Genomic DNA, 27,697 nt, shown 5'->3' on the forward strand with positions numbered 1-27,697 from the left:
TATGAAAGTTGATGTGAGTAATCCTAAAGGTACGGTTACACCAGAGCGAACAGGAGCGAACCGAACGTTCACTGGTGTTCGCTGTGGTTCGCTAGCATTCCTGAACACCTGGGAATGGGAGTAGTCACACCAGAGTGAACACACACGAATCGTCTTGATTAAACGTCATTCGCTTGTGCTCCGAAACCACAAAAACTGCACGGTGACGATAATCCCTGTTATCGTCACCGTGCAGTTCTTAAACAGAATAACTGTTTAATAACAATAAAAAAAACTGTTAATTTTTTATTTAACAGTTTATAATCAGCACTATTAGGATCCCATAACACTGGCCTTGCTTTATATTCTCCTCTCTTATCGTTCGCGCTGAAACCGACAATGGATGGAGCAGGCGCGAACACGAACATGTGACTACCGAGCACTGCTGAACACGGCCGATTGGTGTTCGCTGCGTCGGTCACACCGAAGTGAAATTCGCATTCGTTACTGCTCGTTCGCTCTGGTGTAACCGTACCTTAATAAAAGTAATGAGGAGGTTTATAACTTAGCAATCACTATTCTAGATCTGCTAGCAATACAAACACTAATCACCTGGGTTACTATTACAGCAGTGACAGTGCCAGTGAGAGATGGCTCCTGGGGCAGCTGGAGTCCTTGGTCTGAGTGCTCAGTCAGGTGTGGGGGAGGGTTCCGCACCCGCACCCGTCGCTGTGACAACCCTCCCCCCCAGGCACCAGGGGGACTGGACTGTGTGGGCTGCTCGTTGGATTTTGAGACGTGCAACACTGCAGCGTGTGTGGACAGCAAGCGACTGTCATCTTGGACTTCATGGGTACCATCGGGCAACGGGACTGAGAGACGGTTTAGGTTCGCCTGTCGTGCACCGAGCCCTGACCCTAACCTTATCAAGATCACCCAGGCCAAAGAAGAGGAGAGAGTCTGTCAACCTGATGGAGTGTGTATGAGAACAGGTCAGTTTATATATTAGAAAGATTAGCAAACACATTTTATATGAGGTTTCTATACAACATGTCTTATGAACTAATTTTTGTTACTAGAAAGAGTTGTTTTTGTGTTAAGAAAAACCAGTGAAATGTCAAAGAACTAAACTTTATGCTGTACGAGTAAATCTTTTTCCAACTAATCAAGCAACAAATAGAAATGCACTTTTTCATCAACCAAGTCCACTAGTCATACTCAAGGTTCTAGTAGAACCTTGATAGTTTGACACTTTGTGGACTAAGAGAGTGTCGAATTATCAATATATCAAATTATAGGAAGTATATTTAACAATATTGTACATTTACACACCAGGAGTATAATTTTAATTATACTTACATACATTTTACATTTTAACTTACATCTCTACTGTAGGGCCTACATTCTTATTATAGATTATGTACTTAATTACATTTTTTAAATAGTATTCAACTGGTTTTCACTTTGGATGTTAGAAAAAAATTTAAATTACCATAATGGGATGGTTATTGAGTGTCCACGAAACGAAAACAATAAGAAATCTCTAAGTTTTTTACTGCAGCCATTTTACTTAATAATGTTTATTCAAGAAACCTACAATTATTGTCCAATTTATAATGATTATTATAAAAATTCATTAATTTATTTACTTGAAACAAATTAACCACACATTTTTACATATCATTTTACACCATGCTGCAAAAGCCTGACATGGCTTGTCTGCAGCTCATTAAACCAAGGGAAATCAAGTCCAAACTCATATCACTTCCATCAGTCAGTGTTTGTGTCCTCCTTATCTCTCTAGCCTGTTATCACAAACATCTTGAAGTCCCAAAAAATCTGCAGCCAAAACACTATGCTACTTTGAAAACTCTTTACAATAAAACAAAAACCTAATATGATTTAAAAAATTGAAATTCTTGACAAACTCAATAATTTAAAAAGCTGAAAACTCTTTTTTGTGTATTTATACAGTATAAATAAACTCTATTTAGTCGAAGACAAAATAACTATTAACAATATACAAATTTATAACATTTTTTTTTTTTAAACAAACTCTTAGACCCAGATGAAATAACCAGGGCTGTGCGAATCCAGAAATTTTGGTTCGAATCCGAATCCGAATCATAGCTGTAGAGATTTTATCGAATCCGGATCGAATCCGAATATTTTAATTAATCCCGAGTCGAATCTGGGTCGAATCCGAATCTCAAATTTACAGCCATTATCGAACCTGGATTGAATCCGAATCTGAAATTTAAAGCTGTTATCGAATCCGAATATTTAAACCTGTTCAGAGTCGAATCCAAATCCGAGGAAAGTCAGCAGTACCAATTTTCACATTTTTAGACCATATTTTCTGGGGCTGAAGTAACTTAGGGAATTGCTTAAAAAAATTCTTGAAATGGGCCAAATAAAAAAGTTATAAAATTTAGGCCTACCTATTTGAAGTTTTGAAACTAAAAAATTGGGCATAAGTAAGGCATACCACCTAGGCCTAAGTTACTCGCTAAAAGTGATGGACTACCAATTTGTGTAGTCTAAAACATAGGCCCAGCCTATTATACACCTCGGTGTTAATCCTCCACACAAGCCTATGTCTGCATTACTATTACAAGTAACAACTAACACTGTGAGGTTAAGTTTACTGATAGCCAAGATAGGGTTCAAATGCGACCTACACTAATGTGTCTAAAACCTAACACCAAGTTGGTCAGGTTCCTAACATGAACCAGTCAACAGCAAATCGGAGTGCACAAGTAGTTTTTTAGTGTCTAAAAAATTATATTGAAAATTATATTCAATCAGAATCTAGTAAATTTGAATATCGAATCCCAACTCGGATCTATTTCCAAGAAATTCGAATATCGAATTCGAACCCGGATCTCTTACCAGTAAATTCGAATATCGATTCCGAGTCCGAATCCAGTTAGAAACAGTAGATTCGTTCTCGAATCCGAATCGAATCTCTAAAAAGATTCGGATTCGATTCGTTTTTCGAACTATTCGCACAGCCCTGGAAATAACTCTAAATTTACCAACTAAATAACATTTCATATACCTATGTGAAACAACAATTAACATCTTTAACAAGAATAAATGTATCTCTTAACAATATATAATACAACAAAATTTATACTGACTAAACTATTTCTAAATACAGTAGAGTCCCGCAAACTCGGCACTCGATAACCCGGCAGTCTGGATAACTCGGCCATCACCTGGCTCAGAAAATTAGTAATTTTTTAAGTTCGAGTTAAACATGGACTCAAGCCAAATCATTTGCAGCTTGTACCAAGGATTTGTTGTACTATATTTGATGACTTAATACTAACTTGTAATATAAATATAAATAAAAGAGGCAGTTAATAAGCTTAAAAATTGTATTGTTATTATTTTTAACCCTAGTTCCCGATAACCCGCAATTTCACAAACTCGGCTCCCCTCCAGTCCACATTACGCCGAGTTTGAGGGACTCTACTGTAAATAAATTCTAAATTCTAAATAAATAAATATTTTACCTCCTGTTACGTCATCACGGCCCTTGTTGAAGTATAGAGAGTATCAAACTATCGAGTTTCTACTGTATCCTTTTTATTATATTTATTAGACAGAAACACAAAACCTCATCAACCACCCTACTCATAAAACATGCTTTAATGTATTTTACTTATTGATCCTCATTAGCATTGCCTATCGCTAGAGTGAGTTGTTTGTTTTCACATCTTTTGTCCATAACAGATCGGTCTGAGGCGGAGGAGGTGTGGTCTGATTGGTCGAGCTGGTCACCGTGTTCGGTGGAGTGTGGTGGGGGACAGCAGTACCGTGTACGTACATGTGACGGCCGCCCAGAAGACTGCCAGGGACTGTCCAAGATGGCTCGCACTTGCAACACCCACAGCTGCAAAGGTAGTCTTCAATCATAAATATAATACTACTTTGGTTTACGGGAAGGAACAAAGGATGGGTTACACAACTAATTTACCGAAGAAAATTGTTCAGGCAGTTGATGGTACAAAAAAGTTTACAACTCAATTAATTTGATGTATTAGAGCTTCTTCATAAGGAAGAAGAAGAATGACCATTCTTCCTCCAATACTACTAATGAAGAAGTAGTATGGTCCCTCCTTGTAGGGGCAAAATATTGAATAAGGAGTGTTTTGTGATCTTCTTGTGAGCTGTACACTGATTGTAACTCTGTTCTTGGTTAAATTAGATGAGTTTTGTTTTCTTATTTCCTCTTCAATGTATTGCTAAGCCAAGAGCTCTTTCCATAAACTAACCTAGAGTACTTTTGTTTAGTGTAAAAAATAGAAGATTTGCTGAAAACCATTTTTTATATAGATTTAAAAAATATGTTTTTGTTAAAGTCCACTTGTAAACTACTGTAGCTTGGTCTGTTGAATTGACAATATTGTTTTGTCGTAGGGGAGTGGAGTTGCTGGACAGACTGGTCGGAGTGTTCAGTGTCATGTGGTGTTGGCTACAAGCAGCGCTCTCGTACTTGTGTGGTTGTCAACAACAGAGCTGTAGAAGGCAGTGGCTGTGAAGGATCAGCCATCAGTCAGGAGCCTTGCGAGATGCCCACCTGTCAATGTAAGTACCGGTACTTCAACAGTCCATGTTTCCATCCAATGTCTAACACATATGGAGGTGATCTGCAGCTATTTAGTGTTGCTATCTATGTTTTGTTTTTGTTTTTGTTTTTTGTATCCCAGGGATGTGTTTATTTTCAAATCCTAAGACGCCACTCTAGCCCAGAACCGCTATGACATTTCTTCAGTATAGACCTACAGAGTTGTGTCATCACCTAGGTGAAATGAATTGGTGGTTGCGGGATTTGAACCTAGGGCTTAATTTGGGATTAAAATCAGCTACCACTAGTTCAGCTTGCTCTCCATGGGGTCATATATGCTGCATGGATGTTTGTGTGGCTATTCTGTTGTATGGTAGCTTAACAGTTTGCAGCAGTAATATATTGCAGGTGCGTTTCACAATTGTCTTCTTTGCAATGTGGACTTGTATTCTGTTATGTATATCTTCTGTTCTGATTAACCTGATATTCTATCCTGATCCACACATCTCATTAATCTGCATATACTGTGAATAACATGTCAAGAGCATCTTTAATAGCTAGGTTAGTTAGTTGGAAGGTCAATTCAACTAAACATTTTTGGGTAAATGACTGTAGAGGTATTCTGGAAATGAAAGACCAATTAGGAATTTACAACTGTTAAGTTACAAAATTAGTTCACAACAAAGCCTGTATTGAGTATGTTGTAAAGTGTGTGATGTGTTGCAGCGTTGCTAGGGTGGGCCATGTGGACTGATTGGTCGCCCTGTGACAGTTCTGGGCAACAACATCGGACAAGAGACTGCCTCACTTCCAACCCTGGACCTGACCTCTGTCAAGGTCAACACCGAGAGTCACGCATTTGTCTCCAGCATCCCTATGGTACATCTTACTTGAATAATTTTATAAACTAGACAGGTATACTAATATGAATGACCTTTAGATGCTGAAGTAGACATCGCATCACTATGGGCCAGTCTGTAGTCAATTTGTATTTCAATATAAAATAGTCGCATTAGCTACAGAGTACGCTACTACCAAATGTTCTCCCATAGTTTTGATAGCACGGTAGGCCTACGCTGTGTGAAGGGATGCTATGATTTACATGTGTTGTCCTTTCAATTTGGCTTGTGTGTATATTCAACAGAAATCAGTAGGGTAATTAATATCAGCACAGTCGTTGGCTCATTTGAACTACATTAATTTCAAATCTAAAACTGGCTACAGCTTAAACATATAGGAATGTAATGTCTCCTTTTATCAAGGATAATATTTATTTTCATACAAATTTGTAAATCTGTCATCATCTGTAGCTATAATTGTATAATTTTCTTTCAGCAGACAATGAGATTACTGCAGAGATGGCCTTGGACCGGGCGAGTGCAGGAGTGTCGTTTGGTTCAGTGTTTGGCCTCTGTCTGCTGGCTTTTGTGGTGGGCGCCGCAGCTGCTGTAGGTCTAGGCTACCTCTACCTCCAGCGACGCAGACCTCGCATTCCCAGCAGTCCTCACTTCATCTCCTCCAAACAGAACTCTTACGTAACCGTACCACTCAAAGAGATGCACTCACCTAAGCGGACACCTTCGTTCTCCGCCAAGAATGCCTCCTTGTCCAACGGTACTCCCAAACTGTTTGCCAAACTACCTGTTGACTATGAGACGGCGACGATAAAAAGGAACAGTCATAGTTTAGCTAACGGCCACATACGAGCCGATCTCGAGCAAGATAAGTTTTTCTAGCTGTTAAGACTGAATGATTCTTGGAGTGAATTATAAAATTAAAGTGAGTCGTCGAATGAACTTTGAGTGCAAAAAAGACTTTGATGGTGCTAGTCATAAAGCATTCATAGTTTGTGTGATACGGACTGATTACAAATAATATTATATGTAACTTTATACATATCTTGGTGCTTTTAAATGTTTAATAATTTGTATATAATTATTTTTCCACTTTTATACAAATGTAAATAATTCAAGAACTGTTTTGTTTAGGATTGTTAACTTAGAGTATTATTTAAAAGAATGTTTTATGTTTTATTTATTTTGATTATTAAAGCTAGGCTATACATTTGTAGTTTAATTGACTGTAGTAAAATTATTTCAACAAATGAAGACACATACTTTATAGAACCTTAATTATAGCATTGTAAAATTTGGAAATTGACAGTAATACTAAATTGTTATTGCAATACTAACTAACATATTGGTTATTTATTAATCACATTGTTTTGATCAGTTTAATAGAAATCTTGAAATGTCCAAGTGACTAAGCATGACTTGAAAATTTAATAATGTTATATTAAACAGTAGGCCTATTAATCTTAGACTATTTAAAGTATATTTTAAAATCAATAATCAATAATCAAAATACCAATACCAGTAACGCAAACTTTTTGTTAAAAATATAAGCACTCTTTTCTTTGCCACACTTATTCTTAGTAAAACTATAATTTCATATAATGGGGCCTTAGAAATTGTACTCTCAAAATAGACGTTTCTTGTATTTGTTTTGTTTATCTCCCCTAAGGCCGGGGCCACACTTGTAATTTCTAACCAGCGAGATTGGTTTTTCCGTTTTCACGTGCGACGCACGTGGAACAGTTTGACCGTGGCCACACTCATCTTACGAGATAGATTTTTCGGGCTAACCAGTGAAACTGATAGAGCATGCCACACTGGCAATAAAAATCGTCCGTGTCCGTGTTCCGCCTCCCCCCCCTCCACGTACTAAATCAGTCAGGTTAAAACTAGAAACGTCCGTGGAAAAAATTCAGCGAGATAAGATGAGTGCTTGTTCACTCCCATAAGCCGTAATGCCCCGCGACTAGTTTTACGTGCAACGCCCGTGTTAGTAGAGAATACACGTGCAATTCCGACAAACGCGTTCACGGACGTTTTTACTCTAGTGTGGCCTGCCCCATATATCGTAATGTATCTCTCAAACCCACGGGTAACGCCCATGGAAAAAATTCAGCGAGATAAGATAAGTGTGGCCCCGGCCTAAGTCAGTATAAAAATAATTTGTTCAACAGTTTCCTGCCTGGAAAAACTAGCGATTTCAGGGTTTTCCCGCTAAACTACTTGTCTAAATATTAACATAACTAAACAATAGATTTGCAATAGTATTTGTTAATAGCACAATAATAAGGATGACTTTTTAGTCCTTAGCACTTATTTACAAACACTATTGTGCCAAACAGTGTGTTTTAACAACGTCCAACCACCTTTCAGAAAGCCTAAAATGTAATTTTGTAATTTATTTAACACGTTTCAAATATCTTTTATCACACACATTTTTTATTGGGCAGCATCTGAGATGGTACAGCATTGCTAATATAAAATATTTTGATGATTTGTGTTCTCCAGAGATGGTTAATTTATTTTCTTTTACCTTAAAGTGTTACTATAACTTTACAGTTTGCATTTAGTTAATTTAGCTACTAAATTCATGTCTACCTAAAATAAAACAAAAGTAATCAGGATTCTAGCAATACAGTACAATATAAACAATACAATATTCTTTATTGTTCATTCGTTAAGAATTACAATAGTGTCAATACAATAGTGAATTGTAAGTGTTAATTTCCATAGTTTTCATAAAATTCCTTTATTGAGTAGAAGGGTCTTGCGATTAGCCACTTCTTCAACTCCTGGTGTAGCCTGTTGCCAGTCAGGTCTCTCAGGTAGTCAGGTAGATGGTTCCTCAGTTTGCAGCCGGTGTGACATGTGTCAGTACATGTGTTCCAGTCCCTTCACTCCCAATCACTCCATGCTATTGTGATAATACGTCTCAATGACTACGCATTTACTTACACCTGAATTATTCTAGGTAGACATGATCAAAGCAATTAATTACTTAGATAAAGCTATTAACCAAAAATAAATATTGACAATAAGACTTAACAGTGTAGGGATATTACTAATCAGATAGTTCTTTGTAAAAACCGATTGTATCTGTATATATGTATCATCAAAGCTTTTGTAAATTTTTATTCTGTACATTATTGTATATTGGGGTAAAGTTTACCCGAATGTTGTTCTGTGATTCGAAGAATATTTTGTCACAATGATGGATTACCTGTAGATAGACATTTTTATTTGATCGTTACACAGCTTGTAATAATTTTTAACATTTCCAGTTTCAAAGTTGTGTAAATAAAGAATTCATAGACTAGTCGATTATTTGAAAACTGTGAGTTGACCTATGAAACAATAATGTTGTTCATGATTTTGGTCTTTGATTATGCATAACCTTCTCTTTAATTATAATACTTGTTTGAAATTAATAACTTTCAAAATTATTTCCTTACAAAATAATTTTGTAAGGAACGTCTTGTTTTACCCAGTAGTTGATTTAAGTAGTTGGTGTAGGCATACTCTCCTACTAGGCTGTCTTTATTTATTATGAAATAAATTATTAACTTGCCATTTTATTGGAATAGTAAATTTTTATTCTTATTCATATTTTACTGACAATAATTTAGCCAAACAAACAGAAAATTATTCACATTTTTAAAACACACACAAGAAATAAAATAATTTGAAGGATTCACAACTACCGAAACTTGCAGCCTTCTTAGCTTGTTAAATCCTCTACTGGTTACTGAATAATTTGATCATCCAATGCTCACAAAACATACCTTATATGATTAGATAAAAAGCTCTTTGCAAATGTATTAAAAACTACAATTAGTCTTTCTGGAAAACGTTCTATTGATACATTTCTGGGATAAAAAATCATTTTATGTTATGTCTTTTTCCAAGTACAAACTTGTAAAAGTGCCATTATTTTACAATTAAAACCATTGTTGTAAGTGTTATGTTTATGTAGATTTTAGCCATGCAATAAAATGTTATCCTCTCATGTTTGGGGTATTTATATATTTTTACTCATATTGAGTTTTATATAAAGATTACAGATGCTAAGTATAATAATTTTATATATTGTAAATATCAATATTTTTTAATAAAATGTCATTAGAAATAATATACCATTTTTTTATTGCTATACCCATAGATAAAACATACTCCCTTAGTAGATTTCTCATCCTTATGGAACAGCTGAAGACAATTTTATTGTTAGTTCATGTACGGTTTATGTAGAGGTCGTGTTTTGTTTACAATTTGTTTCCCGTTATTACAGCCATTTAAAACCTCGTTTAACCAAATAATACGATCTAATCATAAAGAATAACTTGTCCCCTAGTTATATAACCAAACAGTAAAGCGCATTTTGGTGGCATTGCCTTGGGAGGGGCGGTAGTGTGGACGGGGGTAGGTAGCGCGGGGCCATTATGCACGCCATTCTTAAAACATCGTAAACACACGTGTAGTGTGGACAGCAACCGGTCGATGACTCCTGGCACCTGAGCCAAGTTTTGTAAAATGCTAGTAGGGAAGTAGCCTCCTGCCTTTTGGAAAAAAAAACGTGTTATTTTTGTCCCACTTTTCGGACGCAATTTTTCAACAGATTTTCTTTAGACTTGGTGACAATGTAGTTTTTATAGTTAAACAGTAGGTATAAAAGCTCTTACACCTCAAATTAATCTCCTGTGGCTGTGAAATAGCAAAAAGTATACAGTAGGCCTGCCGCACACTGATGCCGCATTTCACCTGAAGCAAGTGTTGCAAGGCAAAATGTTTCGCTGGGTACGAGCTCCCCATGTTTTTCAATGGGACGCCGCACACTGATCAAGCAAACGTTGCAAGGGGCCTCGCAACGCCTTGAAACATTTGAGCAGTTGCTCGAATGGATCCCATATAGCACGATGTTTGATGTTTCATGGAGCAAAATGTTCTGAGCATGCGCCAAATCCCTTCTAGCTAGTAAAGCTTAGTGGCTTTCAAAATTTAATTGACTGTTGTTTAAAAAATAACTCTTCTTTGAAAAATGAATTTTGAAGTTTAGTTTTAAAACTTAACAATTATATTTTTAATTTTCATTGAACAATATTGTTGTTTAATTTTTCTTGCTACCACTTTGGTAGTCATACAGCCCATACAAAGTTGTAAAATAATTAAGAAATTAGCAAGGTTACTTAGTTCATTAATCATTATTTATATAACCATCACGACATTATCTACCTAAAAATAATTTCTTATAATTGACTTCCTTGTCACATTTATTTTAAAACAATGCTGTAGTATAGGGCCAGTAAACATAATATTTTGCTTGAAGCCAAATTCTGAATCATGCTTGAACACTGGAGAAGCAAATAAACAAAACACATCAAGCAAATCGTTGTGCAACATTTTGCTTCAGGTAAAATGCTGGATCAGTGTGCGCCCAGCCTAAATGAGGTAGGTACTATTCTGTTCAGTAACCACATCACACAGTTTTCTATGAAGGAATACAACTCAGTGCAGATTGAGCTATCTTTTGGTGGTCCCAGTTTAGTATTGGTCTTACAAGAAACCAAGCAACTTTGCCAGAAGATTTTACTTCATCTGAGAGTGAGAGTACAAATTATCAGGGGTTGTCCGAGTCTTTTTGGAACAACAGCACAACCATGGAACACGCAGAGATATCTCAATGGTGGCCTCCTTGAGTTGATCACCCTGTATATTTTTACTTTCTCCCCCTATACCATAGTATATGGAGAAAGTATTGTTTTCGTCAAAATTTTCGAGTTTGAGTTTTGAGTGGATATATTCGTTTTGGGTCCCCTTGGACCCAAAAAAGTGGTTTTCGAAGTGATGTCTGTGTGTGTGTGTGTCTGTGAGTCTGGATGTGTACAGAGCTAGAGACCACACCTGTGGTCCGATTTTGATTAAATTTGGTATGTAGGTTCTAATTCATGGTATCTCCAGGCATTTTTTTAATTTTTTTGAAATTTGTATTTTTAATGGGGATTTTCCCATAAAAACCCATAAAAAAAAACCGGAAAAATCGGATTTTCTCAAAAATGGCCCAAACGATTTTGATAAAAATTTAGTATGTTGTAGCCCTTTAAATTCTGAATAAAATGGTACAAATTCCATATCTGTAAAAATTATGGTTCAAAAGTTATGGTCAAATATGTTATTTTCCCATAACACCCCATAAAATAACGAAAAATAGGATTTTTAAAAAATCCGGTTTTGATTTAACATAGTATGTTATAGTCCTTACAGTTTTGATAGTTTTTTTTTTAAATTTTTTAGAAATTTTTATTTTTAATGGGGGTTTTCCCATAAAACCCCATAAAATAACGGAAAAATATGATTTTCCCAAAAATGGCTCTAACGATTTTGATCAACATTTAGTATGTTATAGTCCTTTATATTCTGAACAAAATGGTACAAATCCCATTTCTGTAAAAATTATGGTTCAAAAGTTATTGTAATTATGACATTTTCCCATAAAACCTCCATAAAATAACAGAAAAGTCGGATTTTCCTAAAAATGACCCCAACGATTTTGATAAAAATTTAGCATGTTATAGTCCTTTAAATTCTGAACAAAATTGTACAAATCCCATTTGCGTATATTTACTCTCACCACTTACACATGATAAAGGTTGTTGACAAACTTATGGGAGAAAGTATGTGTCAGAATGCTGATACCGTTTATTTGTTAATGTATGCATAAAACACCATCTATCCAATATCTTGGTCAGAGAAGACAAGACACAGGTTTTCATGTAGTTTTAACTTGACAGCAGCAAACCACTCCCAATAAGCAGAAATAAGCCCCTGGTGCCCTTCCCATATAATTTATATGCTTACTGATGATAATTTTGTTGACCTAATAAAATAATCTATTCATGATAAATTAATGTGATGTTATAACCACGGCCACCACCTTTAACTCCAGGCCGCGGCCTGGTAGAACTGGCAACGTTGCAAGTAGGGTACTGTTTAGTGTCAGACGTCCCATATAATATAACAAGGCAGACATATGACATCAGCTCATTAATTCGCACTGTATTAATTTAAATTTAAATTTATGATCATAAATTTATTAAAATCATGAAAATAAAACGTACAGAATTATAAACCAAAACAATAATATGAATTGAAAATCGATATCTGTATAAATTTAAAGCAGAGTCAATATTTTCATTGTCCCGTAACCAAGCTTCGCCAAGCTTTCATAAATACACAAATACCATTAGCTGCTTCCAAACAAAACAGCGGCCACAACCCTACTTGTGACGTTGCCACTTCAAAGGCCGCGGCCTAGAGTTAAATAAGGTGGCCATGGTTATAACCCAAGAGCAAAACCATGGCCACATTTGCAAAACACACTGACACATATATTAGTAGTAAGATTTGTATTTAAAAAGATTTCCTAATAAGAGAAAACGTTTAATGATTCAACATTATTGCAATCGTAAGAAATCGGACCATAACACACAAGCCGAAACAGATGAATTATTGCTGTTCGCAAAATTAATGACACTTAATTAATGGATTAATCCGTGGTACGGTACGACCAAATTAAAACTTATATAACCGATTAGAAAAATCTATTTTACTGGTTCTTTTAATATAAAACAAATACTTTTGGCAAACCCGTTCTAATTATATCCAAACATTGGCTATACAACGGTGGCCCCAAGTGGGAGGGGGGGAGGGATATACCCCCCCTAAATATTTTATATTTTATTAGCTAACATAAATAATATTAACTTGAGCATATTTTAGAGCTCAAATATCTTTTAGGCTTTAAAATCCGAATTTTTTTCGGGGGCCCCAGACCCCCCTTTTCTAGAGGATGTTCCATAGCCACCAGACAGACCCCCGCCCGTGGTCATCCCCCCCGTAATGAAATCCTGGGACCGCCACTGTATACAACCACGGCCGTGGTACAACTTTAATAACTCCAGGCCGCAGCCTTCGATGTGGCAACGTCGCAAGTGGTGTTGTAACAGCTGTTTTGTTTGGAAGCAGCTAATGGTATTTGTGTATTTACGAAAGATTGGTTACTGGACTATGACAATATTGTCTCCACTTAAAATGTACAGATATAGATTTTTAATTCATGTTGTTTCGGTTTTCAATTCTGTATGTTTTATTTTCAATAGTTTAATAAATTTATATTCATAAATTTAAATTTAAATCAATAAAGTGCGAATTAATTAGCTGATGTCACCTGTCTGCCATGTTATCTTATGGAAAGTATGTCACTAAACAACACCACTTGTGATGTGGCCAATTCTACCAAGCCGCGACCTGTAGTTAAAGGTGGCCGTGATACAACCAATAATCAATGGTTTAGGGTCTATGTTTAGGCGTGCTATCTAGTAAAAATTAGTGCCCTGTGACAAAAAAAATTTAGGTGGTTGTGGTTGGTTGCGGTGCGGGATTGCTGTTGATTCGCTGAATGCTGAATTGCTGTTGCGTTTTTTATTGTTAGTGCTATTGCTTGCAGCTGCAGCTTTACTTTACTTACTTTGCTTGACGTTTGTTTCGCGTTTTCGTTCCCCAGAACGGTCGAACTGTCATTGTCTTTCTATTTTTGTTTGTGTTGTCAACATCCAGTCTTTGTTCAATCGTAAGTAACGTTGGATTTTAAACCAAAATTGCTTATTTTTGTAAGCTTTCATTGAATATAATAAGTGATGCAATTCATTATTTACTTTCAATTATTAGGTTTCCATGTACAGTATCAAACTTTAGGCCTAGTTCTTGGGTTTTTTACTCAATCTTAGTAGGCTATGAGAATCGTAGGACTAAGACCTCTGTCCTATTGTTAATGCGAGAATATTTAAGTACTGTAATAGCAATATGAATGTTGGCCTTTCCCTTTGTTTACACTTTTACCTTATTAGGCCTAATAGGACTTGGCCAAACTAGTATTTATTTTATTGGATTTTGGTACTTACCTCCCTGTGGTTAGTCTCGATTATTATAGCATATTTCTTCACTTACATAGGCTGGTTTTTAATGTTATGGTAGGCCTAAGGAGACCAAAGTAAATTACATTTCATGAGGGGACAAAAGAAAAAAACAGGAAACGATTAAGTCATACTAACTTATTCGATTAGCAAAATTAATCATCTAAGTTACAGAATGAAACCTGGGCCACCATATATTTTAGATATAGTCTAGCAAAATCAGTACAAATAATACCTAAGTTGTGGATAAGCAAGGACAATACTTAAGTTATTGTGACTTGACAATAATTATGTTAACTTAGTAGTTATAGAATATATTAAATACTTACTTATCCTAGATGGATATTAAATACTTGTTTGCTGCAGGATTTTTTATTTAACAATATCAATCATTATTAACTTAGCCTAATAAGTTATCCTTAGATGATGCAATCACATCTCCACATTTCTTTTTTGGCAAATAAAATTAATTTTTACGTTAACTTACTGTTTAATTTATGACTAAGTTATTCATTGCAATTAAGTTACTACAATAAATTAATTGACACATGACACAATTATGTGTAAGAAGTTTTTTTTTTTTATAACTTACATACTTTTTTTCTGTGTTAAGTTACTTAGTCTATTTATTATTACAAACCCTATGAACATTAGTCTTAAAATGATGCAATCACATTTTCAATATTTCTTTTGAAGGCACAATAGTTACAATATACTACAAAACTAAAAAAAAAAATATTACTAAAAAAGTAATAAATACTACAAAACTAAAATAATACAAAACAGGAAACGGTTAAGTGGCCAGACTAACATTTGATTAGCCAAATTAAGCAAATAAGTTACAGAATGAGACCTTGGGCCACCATATTATTTTAATAAGTAGATAAAGTCTAGCAAAATCAGTAAAAATAATACCTAAATTGTGGATAGCCTAAGCAAGGCCAATACTTAAGTTATTGAGACTTGACAATAATTATATGTTAACTTAGTAGTTATAAAATATATTAAATACTTATCCTAGATGGTTATTAAATACTTGTTTGCTGCAGTATTTTTTATTTAACAACATCAAACATTATTAACTTAGCCTAATATAAGTTATCCTTAGATGATGCAATCACATCTCCACATTTCTTTTTGGTAAATTAAATTCATTTTTACTTTTCTGTTTAATTTATGACTAAGTTATTTATTCAATTCAATTAAGTTAATACAATTAATTTATTGACTCATGACACAATTATGGGTAAGAATTTTTTTGGTGAATATTTTACATACATTTTTGCTACCGGTACTGTTACTTATTTATTAAGTTATTATAAATACAACCCTGGATCATGTCTTAAATATAACTTATGACTATGAACATTGGTCTTAAAATGATGCAATCACATTTTCAATATTTCTTTTGAAGGCACAATGGTTACAATAACATGACCATAGGAACCTAACTTATAACTTATTGATTCATACATTGCCAGAAAGTATATTTAACTTATACCATAGGTAAAAATAACGGTGCAAAATTTTCTCGAGCTCACAAATATTTACTGAACTAGTTTAAAGTTTTGTGTTCCCAACAATAGGCTAAACTTGTTGTAAATAATACCGGAACAATAAAATTTGGTATGACCTACAATAAAATGTAGGTAGATATTTAATCAAGTGTAACTTAACTTAGCCACAAATTAAAGAATTTTCCCGTATAAAAGTAGGCCTAGCTATTATCTTAGGTGTAGCTTTATGTGTAACTACCGTTATGTCTTACATATAGGTACACAATTTTAATCAAAATTGGTTGTTTTTTCAGATTTTCCTGTAGTCTAGACCTATTTTTAATTTTTATAGGGAAAATCACAAAAGCTGCAATCGTTTTTGAACCATAATTTTCACAGGGATAGAGGCACCTTGTTTCTCTTTAATGGCTGATTGTTAATTGATAAATAATATATTGAGGTACTTTATGTCGGAAAAATTGTGTCCAATATCACAAAAAACTAGGATTTTAAATGTGACCAAGCTAGACCATAGATTAAACAAAGGCCTACTCTCTTAGTAGAATTGTCATCTCCTTATAGAATTTCTGAAGACAGTTTTAATGGTAGTTCTGTCCGATGATGCTAGGACCATGTTTTTGTTTACATTTTATTTATTGTTATTTCACTTTTTTTAATACTAGTTTAGTAAAATTAACCTACCCAAAAAGTAAGGCACAATTTATATAATTAATCTAAAATAAGATACTGTACCTAAACAAAATGTTGTCGACACTAGCGCTCAGTGTCACCAACATGAACCAGAAATAAAAGACATGTATCAGATTTTACAATGGGTTGAGAAGTTTTCTGTGTTAGCATAGAAAAACCAACCACAACTAGACTCCTCATCCCATTGTAAATTATGAAGCTCGTTTTTCGTGGGTAGTTCATGTTCGGCGACACTGGGCTGGGCATTAGTGTAGACAAAATTTTGTTTCTATTCTTTTAGGAATCATGATTTGTACTTTACTGTTTGGCTATATAACTAGGGTACGAGTTATTGTTTACGATTATATAGTTTTATTTGGTTAAACAAGGTTTTGAACGGCTGAAATAACAAGAAACAAATTGTAAACAAAACACGACCTCTACAGTGCACCGGACAGAACTAACAATAAAGTTGGCTTCAGCTGTTCCATAAGAATGAGAATTCTAATGGTGTTAGTTAGTATGTGGTTACGTGGTCTTTGGTTTAGTAGCTAAGCAATTTTTACCAATTTAGTGAGCATAGGAAACAGTTTATAGATACTTTTAATAGATATCCTTATCTTATTCCGTAGCAATTTTAAGATTTAATAAGGTTGTCTGATTTCCCAAAACTTTGGGCTCTGAATTTCAAAATAAGAACATTCTTGGCTTTCAATCATAGAAAATGCAGTACCAGTATCCAACAAATCATCTGAATTAGCTAAATAGTAATAGTAAATAGTCAGGCCCAATTGGATAAAACCCTGTCCCTGCCCTGAATTTGGCAGCTAAATATGTTTACTCCTGGCTCATGCCAAATATCCAAAATACCCATAGCAGTTATTTTAAGCTTGTATATAAACAACATCTGGTAGGGAATGACATGCCAAATTCTACCAGTTCGCTTGTATTAAATATAGTGTTTGTTGGACTAAACCAACCACTTTTGTTACTACAACGCTAACTGTAAGCGTACGATTTTTCTTGTTAATAAATTCAGTGATCTTCGATATGATTGTAAGTAGCTTATATTGTTAGTCTTCTGACCATAATCACTTGGATAGCATAGTTTGATAGTTTTACTTTTAGAATTTATATTATAAACTAAATTATTAATGCAAACTCTCTACTTAAAAAATAAAATAAAAACCATCTATGGATGGTGAATAGTAAATTCTAAACGTCTAACGTAGCCTACTTGTTCCTTTGACTCTTCCGAATGTTTCATTAGGCCTAAAATACTAAAATATTGTTTCACAATAATAATTTTTAGGCATAAATCTATATTCTTTTAACACTTTTAGAAAATTTCCAATGAGAATGGAATAAGCTAAATCACATGAAATGACTAGCCCCAGGACCGATTTACTTTTTTGTTTTTAAATCCTCATAGGTTAAAAACACCATCTGTTAAAATTTGTATACAGTACATACATATTAAAAATGTGTCTGTTAGGACAATAACTCGAGTAAAAATGATCCTGTTTTTATTTTTTTGTAATTCGGTACCCGAGAGCAGAATATGGGTGACAGTGCGACATTGTCGCATAAAGACGGCGACGGGTTGCAGAAAACCCAGCCTGCTTGTAAACAAATTATTTATTTATTTTTTTTTTTAAACAAGTATTTATTTACAATATTTTCTATACCCTAGGCCTAATGGAACAATAAGTAAATTTCTTGAAAATTTAACATAAGTTAATTACAAACCAGCGAGTGCACTCACAACATAATAAAACACAAAACGTTTATAAAAAAATTGAACTAGAAACTATTTGGAAGGTCGATTGGATGAATTCTTTTGAGGCTATATGTAGCTTTGTTATTATCAAGGAGGTTAACAGCCTGGGAATTTGGATGTTTTCTTAATGAGAAATTAGGCTGCCTATTTATATTTCCACAGGCAAAGTTAGGGTTAAATGGCCCTTTCTGACACTTAAAATATTTAAGTTTCCACAGAAAATGCTAAAATAGGGCCTAGCCTAAAATAGTTTGTTTGCTGAAAATATGTATGTAGAAAGTCCAATTACCAAAGCGATTCAACAGTAGGCGTATTTGAACCGATACAAGCGTTTAAAAACTTATTTATTTCCAAATATTCATTAAAACTTATCACACACACTGTTCATTTTCACGCAACTCGGACTGGATAAGCCCGCAGAAAATTTCTGGATTTTCCAAGTCCGTTGCAGAAAGTTTAAAAACGTTTTGCTTTTGGGATTCGGTATAAACCTAAATCTACCATGCGAACCATCATGATCGGACTAGGGTAGGTGGTTATATAGGGTAAAAATTGGGGTTTCACACGTTTTACCCTCAAATCATAACATTCCAAAATTTATTTTCAAACCATTCTGTAGAGTTAAAAAAAAAATAATAATTTATTATATTGAAGCGTTGTACTACGATTATGGTTATAAAACTATTTAAAATTCCCATGTTATTCTTATTCTATGGAGAATAAACTGTTGTAGTTTAGCTTGTTTATGGATATATCTTAATCACATTTTGCAATTTCTTTCATTTCATAGTAATCTAATTGACATTTGACCAAGAACAAACTTTATTACATTCCCAATAGCAGCAAACCTTATTAGCTTACTTATTGTACCTAATCTATAATATTAAAACGAAACAGTGTTTTTTTTATTTCACGATTCTGAATCAACCACTCGACGGATTTTCATGATTTTTGTGTTGAAAGAAAGATAATTTTGAGAACTAGGGAATGTCGAAGCCATAATTTTAGTTTAGGGTCCCAGTTTTTTAGAAATTAAGTTTTAATTTTTAAAAAGTCTAGCAGCCGACGCTAAGATTCTAAACTAGCTTTTGGCATAAAATAATTTGTTTAACATAACAGCTGTAAACATTCAGCTTTTGTGTCACAAATTCAGCATTTGGATAAAAATGTAAAGACATACTTAGGGTTGACTTATTTATACTATGTGCAATGCTAACCATTGATACGTTCAATTCTTCTGTAAGAGGATGACAGATTAATTAAATATACATAGTAAAATACTAGGATGTTCAAATTAGTTTTTAAAGCAATCTTTGTAATCTTCGATTTGTTTTAGAGCAATATAATTTGTTTTAACTAACAGCTGGTTAAATATAAACTATGGAACTATGAGGTTATTTTATTTACTCTTATTTTGTCATTGATTATAGGGAATAAGTAAGATTAGTAGAGATAATTAGACCACAGTTTTAACCAAAATTAATTTAACCACAGTACAAATCTAGGCTCTGTACACGAGTCTCAATAAAAAAGGATAAATGCAAATTATTTTACTGCTACTCTTTTCAAGGAAAGATGAGAAAAATAACAATGTTTACATGTTTTAATTCTTCATGGTAGCTTTTTGTTTACAATTAATGTTTGTCTGCTTTAACTTTGTTTGGATTAGGCCCGGAAATATTGATGTCATAAAAAGAAGATCAAGAATAATCAGGAATCACGATTTTAAATTACCACCACAACCTCAGCCGGGTTTTATACAAAGATAAACAGATGGATGACATAGATTGAACACAACGTCAACATTGACCTAGGATACTGCAATTAGACAAACCATCCTTTTATGAAATCGTGTTCAGTTGTGGTTACGTTTCGGGGCGCTGATATAGGCACCCCCAAACGTGAATTTATTTCAACGATGAATATATTGTAGTTTAAATTAACTAATATGGGAAATTACGATGTACATTTATTCAATGAGGGTGGGTAATTATCAAGGATAGAACCATGGTGGAAGGAAAAAACATAGGTGTGCTATTCCCATCATAATCTGACGTCACTCGGATTGCAAACAAAATATCACCTGATTGAAACTGTCAAATTAGTATGTATTTGTTTTGATTTGATTGTTATTAATTTTTTATGAAAACACACATTATAAAAACAATATCAACCAAATCAAACAAATACATATACTAATTTGACAGTCACAATCAGATTTTGTTTGCAATCCGAGTGTCGTCAGAATATGACGGGAATAGCACACCTATGTTTTTTCCTTCCACCATGGGATAGAACTGATCACGGTATGGATAATAATCATTGACAATATCGTCATTAGCTTTACGAGCGTGTTTACTTTTTATAATCCTGCTACATGTGACCAGTTAATTTTTTCAATCGAATGTTATTTGAACCAAACAGCTGTTTCAAAACAAACTGTTATTGTTTTTACTTTTCTTTGTTTACGCTTATTTATTTAGCAATTAATGCAGTGATAGGTGTGACGATTAGTTTTGATGTTAGGACACCAAAGTTAAATTATGTGTACTGTGAATTTTATTGGATATTATCGTTTAATTTTAGGTAGTTTCTTTTGGGGCGATGTCTACTTGTACCGGCGTCTAGTTGTACCTGCTGCATTTTGGTGACAGGCGTCTAGTTGTACCCCGTCCAAAGCTGTAGAGACAACTTGACGATGGTGCGGACGTCTAGTTGTCTCTACGTCTAGTTGTCTCTACGTCTAGTTGTACCTCTTAAAAATCTACAGGTACAACTAGTCGGGAACGTCACCGTCTACTTGTACCTCATACGTCTGCGTCTACTTGTACCTACGACTACTTGTACCTACGACTACTTGTATCTACGACTACTTGTACCTACGTCTAGTTGTACCTGCGGCTAGTTGTATCTCCCCTTCAACTTGTCACCGGTTGAAGAGATTTATTTTATTTCTTTAAAAATCATACAATCTTACAACAATTTATTATAAACAACTTGCTACAAAAGCCAGGAAAATTTGGCTTGTCTGCAGCTCATTGAGAAACCCCTGTTCTTGACAACAACGTACTTGTGTCCCTTGGTCAGTCCTTTTCCATATTACACTTTGGTTTTCCTTATTTCTTGTCAAGATCTGCTATCATTGTTTTTTCCACTTAAACTCTACTTCTTAGGTTTATACACAAAACTTTTATCATCTGACCACCAAACCCCACCAAATTTTGATTTAAAAGACACAGCAGACATAGCTCAGCACGATAATTCACCAACTTCTATGACCACTGCTCAAGACGAACTGACATCTTGCATATCTGGCATTTACTTATATTTACTTATGTGGTTATTTCATGTTTAACATTCCTTCAACACAAAAATAACCTTCAAGTTATAAGAAAAAACTTCATTATTTTTTCAGCTATTCTAAGTTAAATTCCTTTGATTTGAGCCATCTCCGATGATTCTACTACTTATCACGTGTTTAACTAATTTACAAAAAAATACACAAGTTTGTAAATTGCACAGGTAAATAATGATTTCAACATTGTAAGACTAACTAAAAAGTCTGAATTATTATAAGTAAGGTTATTCGTGGTTTTATATTGTGTACAGTAGGCTACATTGCAGAATTGGCTGGCAAATAAGTAGTCCAAAGGTAATATATTTAATTATTACTAGAGGTTAAAATACCTTATAATCCGTCAGTGTGATCAAAAAGTCACACTGACGTATTATAAGGTATTTTAACCTCTAGTAATAATTTAGATATTGTGGGAGGAAAAAACAACAAAAATGAAGTAACATATTGCTTACTGGCTTGATGATAAATCACAATCAGCTGTATTGAAGTAAACAAAAATCAGCAGCAAATGACTTCCAATGCTATTCTTATGGAGAATATTTTACGTTATATCTAATTTTGTGTTAACATTTCACTATTTTTCCCGCCGTCACGGGGTCAAGACCTTTAATTTGAGCCCTCTCCCGTCGTTCTACGATTTCCCAGTCTCTCACCACAATTTTGACGCAAAGAATCGGTTTACGTAATTAATATATAGATAGAATAGATAGAGTGTAGATGTAACAGTCGCTCATACATTACTAGACAAATTTTACTTAAGCCAAATTCAAGTCTGGAAATGTATGAAGCGGCCTTTTGGTCTTTTCAGTTGTATTCCTATATGCTGTTCTTACCATGTACATTCTTAGCGGCCACTATTTACATCAACGTTATTAGTAATGTACAATATTTACAGTTTCTTAATTACAATTATTATTTATCGCTCAATTCTGTTAGGTTTGAAGGTTTAACTAACCTGTTTTACATAGCTAAATGTGGTAACCAGCCAACGCGGAATACAACGTCGCAATCCCTTGTTAAATATCTTTAACTGTAAAAGTTATAGTAACATATAAATACTATTTTTAACATACACAAATCTGGGTTTCAATCAATGTTGCTTCAGATAATAACGTTGAGCTACCATTAAACATTATTAGTTTTAGGAGACACTTTATTTTGGCTACGTTATGATTTCTGGTCGCTATCTTATGCTGGACCAGAGGATCGAAAGAATACGCAAACAATACCGGTATCATTACAATAGAGACATAGCTCCGTGTTTAAAGCGATATTATACCTCCACAAACTTGGGTAGTAACTATATTTAACTAAGTTTGTTAAGACCAAAAGAACTGACTAATGTAAATAGTTTTAATTTAGAAACTGTACTTTTGTAGATTACTAATAACGTTAATTGTAATAGTAGCCGCTAAGTATTTACATAATCAGAACTGTAAATATGAATAAAACCGTCAAGGCCGAAAGACCGCTTATACATTTCCATACGTGACAATTCTGTCTAGTGTATGAGCGGCTGTTACATCCAACAATCACATAAGACCAAGTTACATATACATTTATTTATCTAGATAGTAATTTAAAAGCGGTATATTTTTATTACTACTTAATATAGTTAGTAAGTTTTATTTAATCAGTGAGAACTGATTGGTTGCTTTAGTCAAATGTTAGTCAAATAGTCAACACCTAGCCGTGGTTCTTGTTGGTGTACGCAAACTTCGCTTGTCAAATTCCACTGACACAAGGGTCAGGCCTTGTCTCACCCTCGTCAAACATCAACCTGGCGGGTCGTACGCAGTCTTCGCTAAATTCCAGCTGTACGCAAATTTCGCTGTACGCAAACTTCTCGACACCACTTGGTAGAGGTGTCCAAAGAAAGGTATGTATTGGTCTGTAGATGAGTTATCAAAAGAAAAACTAAGCAAAATCCCTTAGGACTCTGCCCTAGAAGCCTTTAAAGATCCCTCCACAGAGTTGTTTACATTTTGGCCATGTGAATCATACTTTTTAATGAAACAGCTGTTTATTTTTAAATTGTATTTCAAACAACGGAGTTAATGTTATTTTCTTATTTTTAAATTGTTTTTCTTATTTTTCAGCCATGTTTTGCAATGTAACATTCCATTACGAAATCAGTGCAAAATCCTTTTATCACAGCAATTCATAAATTATTTCTTATTGAACTATCTTATATCTATTGTACTGGATGGCGTCTGCCTTTTTCACCACTTTTGCCTACATTTTATCATATTATTCTACACATATCAAATATTTATGTACAAATATCTGCTCTTATGATGTCCAATAAAATCCAAACATAGAAACATTGCCTAAAATGGTACCTATCTTGACAAATTATTTGCACCTGCCTATATTACGAACTTTGGCGCACTGGGTTGGTAACATTATTGAAAATAACACGACATGTTGGCTGTAAGATATGGTACAGAGAGAAAATACTATTTATGCAGCTACTGTCATGACAGAAAGGTCATATTCCATTTAAACTAGATCACATAATCCTTTATAAAATACGTTGATTAACAATATTTAAACGTCAATGTATACGTAACAGCCAATTTACAGTATTTTTTGTTTTTGGGAATGTCCCATTGCTATGTCATTTGCATTATTTATTGCCAATGAAGCCGCCAAGATCATATGAACTAGGAGGCCCCTAACAGTTCAAGAATAAAATCCAACTTCACTTCAAGTATTACACTACACCTAACATTCCGTAGAGAGATTATATTGACAACTTTATGTTATTGATAAGGCTGAGACAACTAACTGACATCCCCCATGTCAAGAAATTCCAGCTTCAACAGTAACCTCAAAATAAATTTCTCAAAAGTAAGCTACAGGGTGCATTCGTTGGCACAGAAGTAAGATATGAACTGACGCGACGTGACGAAGGAAAAATCAAACTTACACTGTAACGGATATACCTCCCTTTGAATATGTCTTCCCAAAAAAAGTTTTCTTTTCAAATAAAATCATATTACACTGATGAAATCACGGAAGTGTTTAACTACAAAAGATCCACCAATACGATTTTAATACTATTTAAAGGTTCTTCAAAAGGAAGAGATACCAGATGACATACTAATAATAACTTCGATGACGTACGGTAAGGGGAATATTTTATTCATTGAATGATCAACCGAATTTGGCGACTAACGCAATTAATATCAATATTGTTTTTACACTTATTATTCTTTAAACAATGCTAAATGCTCAAAATATGTAGCCTATATTTTATCCAATTTAACGCAGTTAGGTGAATTAACGTAATCCTTGAAAGTAACCGTCGATTTCGACAAGTTTCACCTAGTTACTATTAAATAGTATTAGTTAATATATCGATGTTCACATGACCGGATGAGTCATCAGCTCTATCCCTAGTCCGTCGGTCATTATCCCTCGAGGCACCGGCCGATGGACCAGGGAACAGCTATGATTTACACTATCACCCTCTACTACGACATTTTTTTAGGTAAACATTCCAACGCTCATGATGACATCGAACACTCATGCATATTTGTATATAGGCCTAGCCAGTCCAAAACCTGAATACACTGTAGGTATGAATCAGACCGCTTATATCATAAACAACTAAATATTAAGGCTAGTTTCCTAACCAGAGAACACACAAGAATGGCACTTTACAAGACTTTTTATACCAAACCTTCATAAACTAAGAGTATTTCATAAGTTACGTTGCCTGTGTAGATTTAGACTTAAAATCAGTATAAAATCAGTAATGGATTGAAAATCTAAGTGTTATTTACGTTTTGTTTGCACTATAATGTAGTGTACCTGTTTCTCGAAATCGACTAATTTTTAAGCTATGTGTATTACCAGGAATTATTTCAAAACTAATAAATAAATAACGTCTTTGTTGGGCAGCGTACATCAGATTATAGATCTGTTTTACATTAAAACTTTTGTCATTCAAGGAGTTTAAAATACTCAACTAAAAGCTTATGTTATTAATAAAAAAAATCACACTGTTCATAACAGTTTGATATAATCAACATTTTTTTGAAAATGTTTAATACTGTGAGTGAAAGAGTTTTTTTTTAGCAACTACCACAGTACTACGTAAAATCAAAACAATATTTAGGTTGATTGGAGGCCAATCACTTTCTCGCAACTACGCGATAGAGGGCTGACCCAACACCCCAATAACTGGAATGGATTGTTGTGAAAGGAAACTCTAAGAATTTGCAAATGAAGTCCATTCTGAGTAACGTGTGGGGATTAACGGGACATTCTGTACGCTGTTTACAAAATATTTCCTTTGCCTTTCCAAGTACTGAATCTATATGGTTTTGCTTATATTAAACAATAAGTCAAATACGTTGTAGCAGATGTCTTTAGCTGCATTTTACAACAGGTATTTCGTTCACCTTTCTCAGAAATAGCTGTTCATGGCGTGTTCCTGAATCAACAATAAGGTACATTGTGTTATTGTCCTAATAAACACGAGAGACATTCGCCTATCTTTATGGTCGAATTATATAAATGACATTGAACTGATTAATTTAACAAATGATTATTGTTAATTTATTGTAACAATTAGGCTATTTATGTACTGTACATTTATGTTTTATGTTTTACATTTATGTTTTATATGTTTGTTTTGTGCTGTATTTATGTTTTAGTATATATATATACTGTTTAAATATTTATTTATTCAATCAATGTCCTGACTAATCAATACACAACCTAAACTATATTAAATAGAGATTTGATCATATTGTCATAGCATCTCTTTATAAGAAATCTGTCCGGAGCATGTGCAATTTTGGTTTATTAAACTTATTGGTAAATTGGTGTAAGATTGTTTTAGGTTTATTCGTAATCCAGACGCATACGAAGTTGAAGCTTTTGCTTTGGTATTAACAGTCAAGTAAAATAAATAAATAATTAAATAATCTTATAAATTTAAGAAAATGGGTTATTCGTTTGGCTCTGCTACCCGACCATTTTTATTATTGAGGTCTCAAATTAAAGGTATGCACGCACAGATTTGCCATCAAGCATCGGCGTATATTTTTCTATTATCTCACTCGGCTTATAAGTAAACGAAATTGCTCCCCATGTTTTTCTTATGGGAGTTAAATTTGGTTTTCATGATTTTCTTCGTTAGGCTAAACAAATCATGTTAACAATTTAATTTTTGAGTTGTTCTAATTCTTATAACGTAGTTTTCTAAAGTTATCTGTTGTGGCTGCCTAGAAATAATCGGACGTTTGTTTCTCCTTTGAAAATGTATTGATAATTATAGTAGTGGTAGTTAATTATGTTACAATACTATGACAAATTGCCAATTATTGAGTCAACTTGGTCCCCACGCACAGGCTTCGCATATGTAGGTCTGTCGATTTTCAGAAATTACGTTCATTCTGTATCTATTATTCTTTTGTTATGAATTTTATTTATTTGATTTAATTTTACCATGGTATTTTTCCGGACAAACTCCATTAAAAATATAGCACGGGTCGAGGTTAATTTAAAAACTTAAAACTAATTCATTCAACAATAGTTTACCTGAAAACTATTTTACTAATATTTGTTTAAAGTTTTACAGAATACACTTACACATGATGCTATTGTATGTTTTTATTCATACATGATATAGGTACTTACAACAAAACTTGTGAATTTTTGTGTTTATTTATACATTTATTGTATGGCAACAACGTAAACTTAAAGATAGGAGCGAGTGTATGCAATTCCAAGATAGAGTTTAGTATTCACCGATCCTACGATAGTTTAAGAGTATATTTCGTACCTAGGGCCGAAAATGACTTTTTTTCAGCTCGGGATCATTTTTAAGTTCGAGTCGAAGATGAAATCGGTCCGTGGTACGATTGCTGTTTTTCACCAAACTATACAAAACTGAGAAAATATATCAATAATGTAGGCAAGCATGTTTCTTTACAACCTTTTTATCAGCTCGTGAACATCACACAGAAAATATCCGCATATCCTA

General features: G+C 34.0%; 2 protein-coding genes across 4 annotated transcripts in view; both read left to right on the plus strand.

Moving 5' to 3' along the window:
- The window catches only part of LOC128984686 (semaphorin-5B), an 83,941-nt gene extending 74,401 nt beyond the window's left edge, over window positions 1-9,540 (plus strand). The window contains exons 12-16 of one of the 2 annotated variants that reach the window (XM_054404026.1): window positions 609-971; window positions 3,721-3,888; window positions 4,408-4,575; window positions 5,282-5,434; window positions 5,891-9,540. In XM_054404026.1, coding sequence (XP_054260001.1) covers window positions 609-971; window positions 3,721-3,888; window positions 4,408-4,575; window positions 5,282-5,434; window positions 5,891-6,291 — 1,253 coding nt within the window. In that variant the 3' untranslated portion in view covers window positions 6,292-9,540. The remainder of the gene's footprint in view (window positions 1-608; window positions 972-3,720; window positions 3,889-4,407; window positions 4,576-5,281; window positions 5,435-5,890) is intronic. The other variant, XM_054404027.1, reaches the window with a different exon arrangement.
- A 4,382-nt stretch (window positions 9,541-13,922) lies between these two features.
- Window positions 13,923-27,697, plus strand: part of LOC128985831 (GTP-binding protein 2) — a 32,805-nt gene continuing 19,030 nt past the window's right edge. The window contains exon 1 of one of the 2 annotated variants that reach the window (XM_054405751.1): window positions 13,923-14,029. Coding sequence is in view for 1 of the 2 variants with exons in the window: in XM_054405749.1 (XP_054261724.1) it covers window positions 17,609-17,614 (6 nt within the window). In the remaining variant the exon portion in view is untranslated. Of the gene's footprint in view, window positions 14,030-17,507; window positions 17,615-27,697 lie in introns of those variants that run through there. The other variant, XM_054405749.1, reaches the window with a different exon arrangement.

The sequence above is a fragment of the Macrosteles quadrilineatus genome, unplaced genomic scaffold, assembly GCF_028750875.1.
Source record: "Macrosteles quadrilineatus isolate MER2022 unplaced genomic scaffold, UCM_ALF_1.0 Scaffold_2__2_contigs__length_208266976, whole genome shotgun sequence".
NCBI lineage: Eukaryota > Metazoa > Arthropoda > Insecta > Hemiptera > Cicadellidae > Macrosteles > Macrosteles quadrilineatus.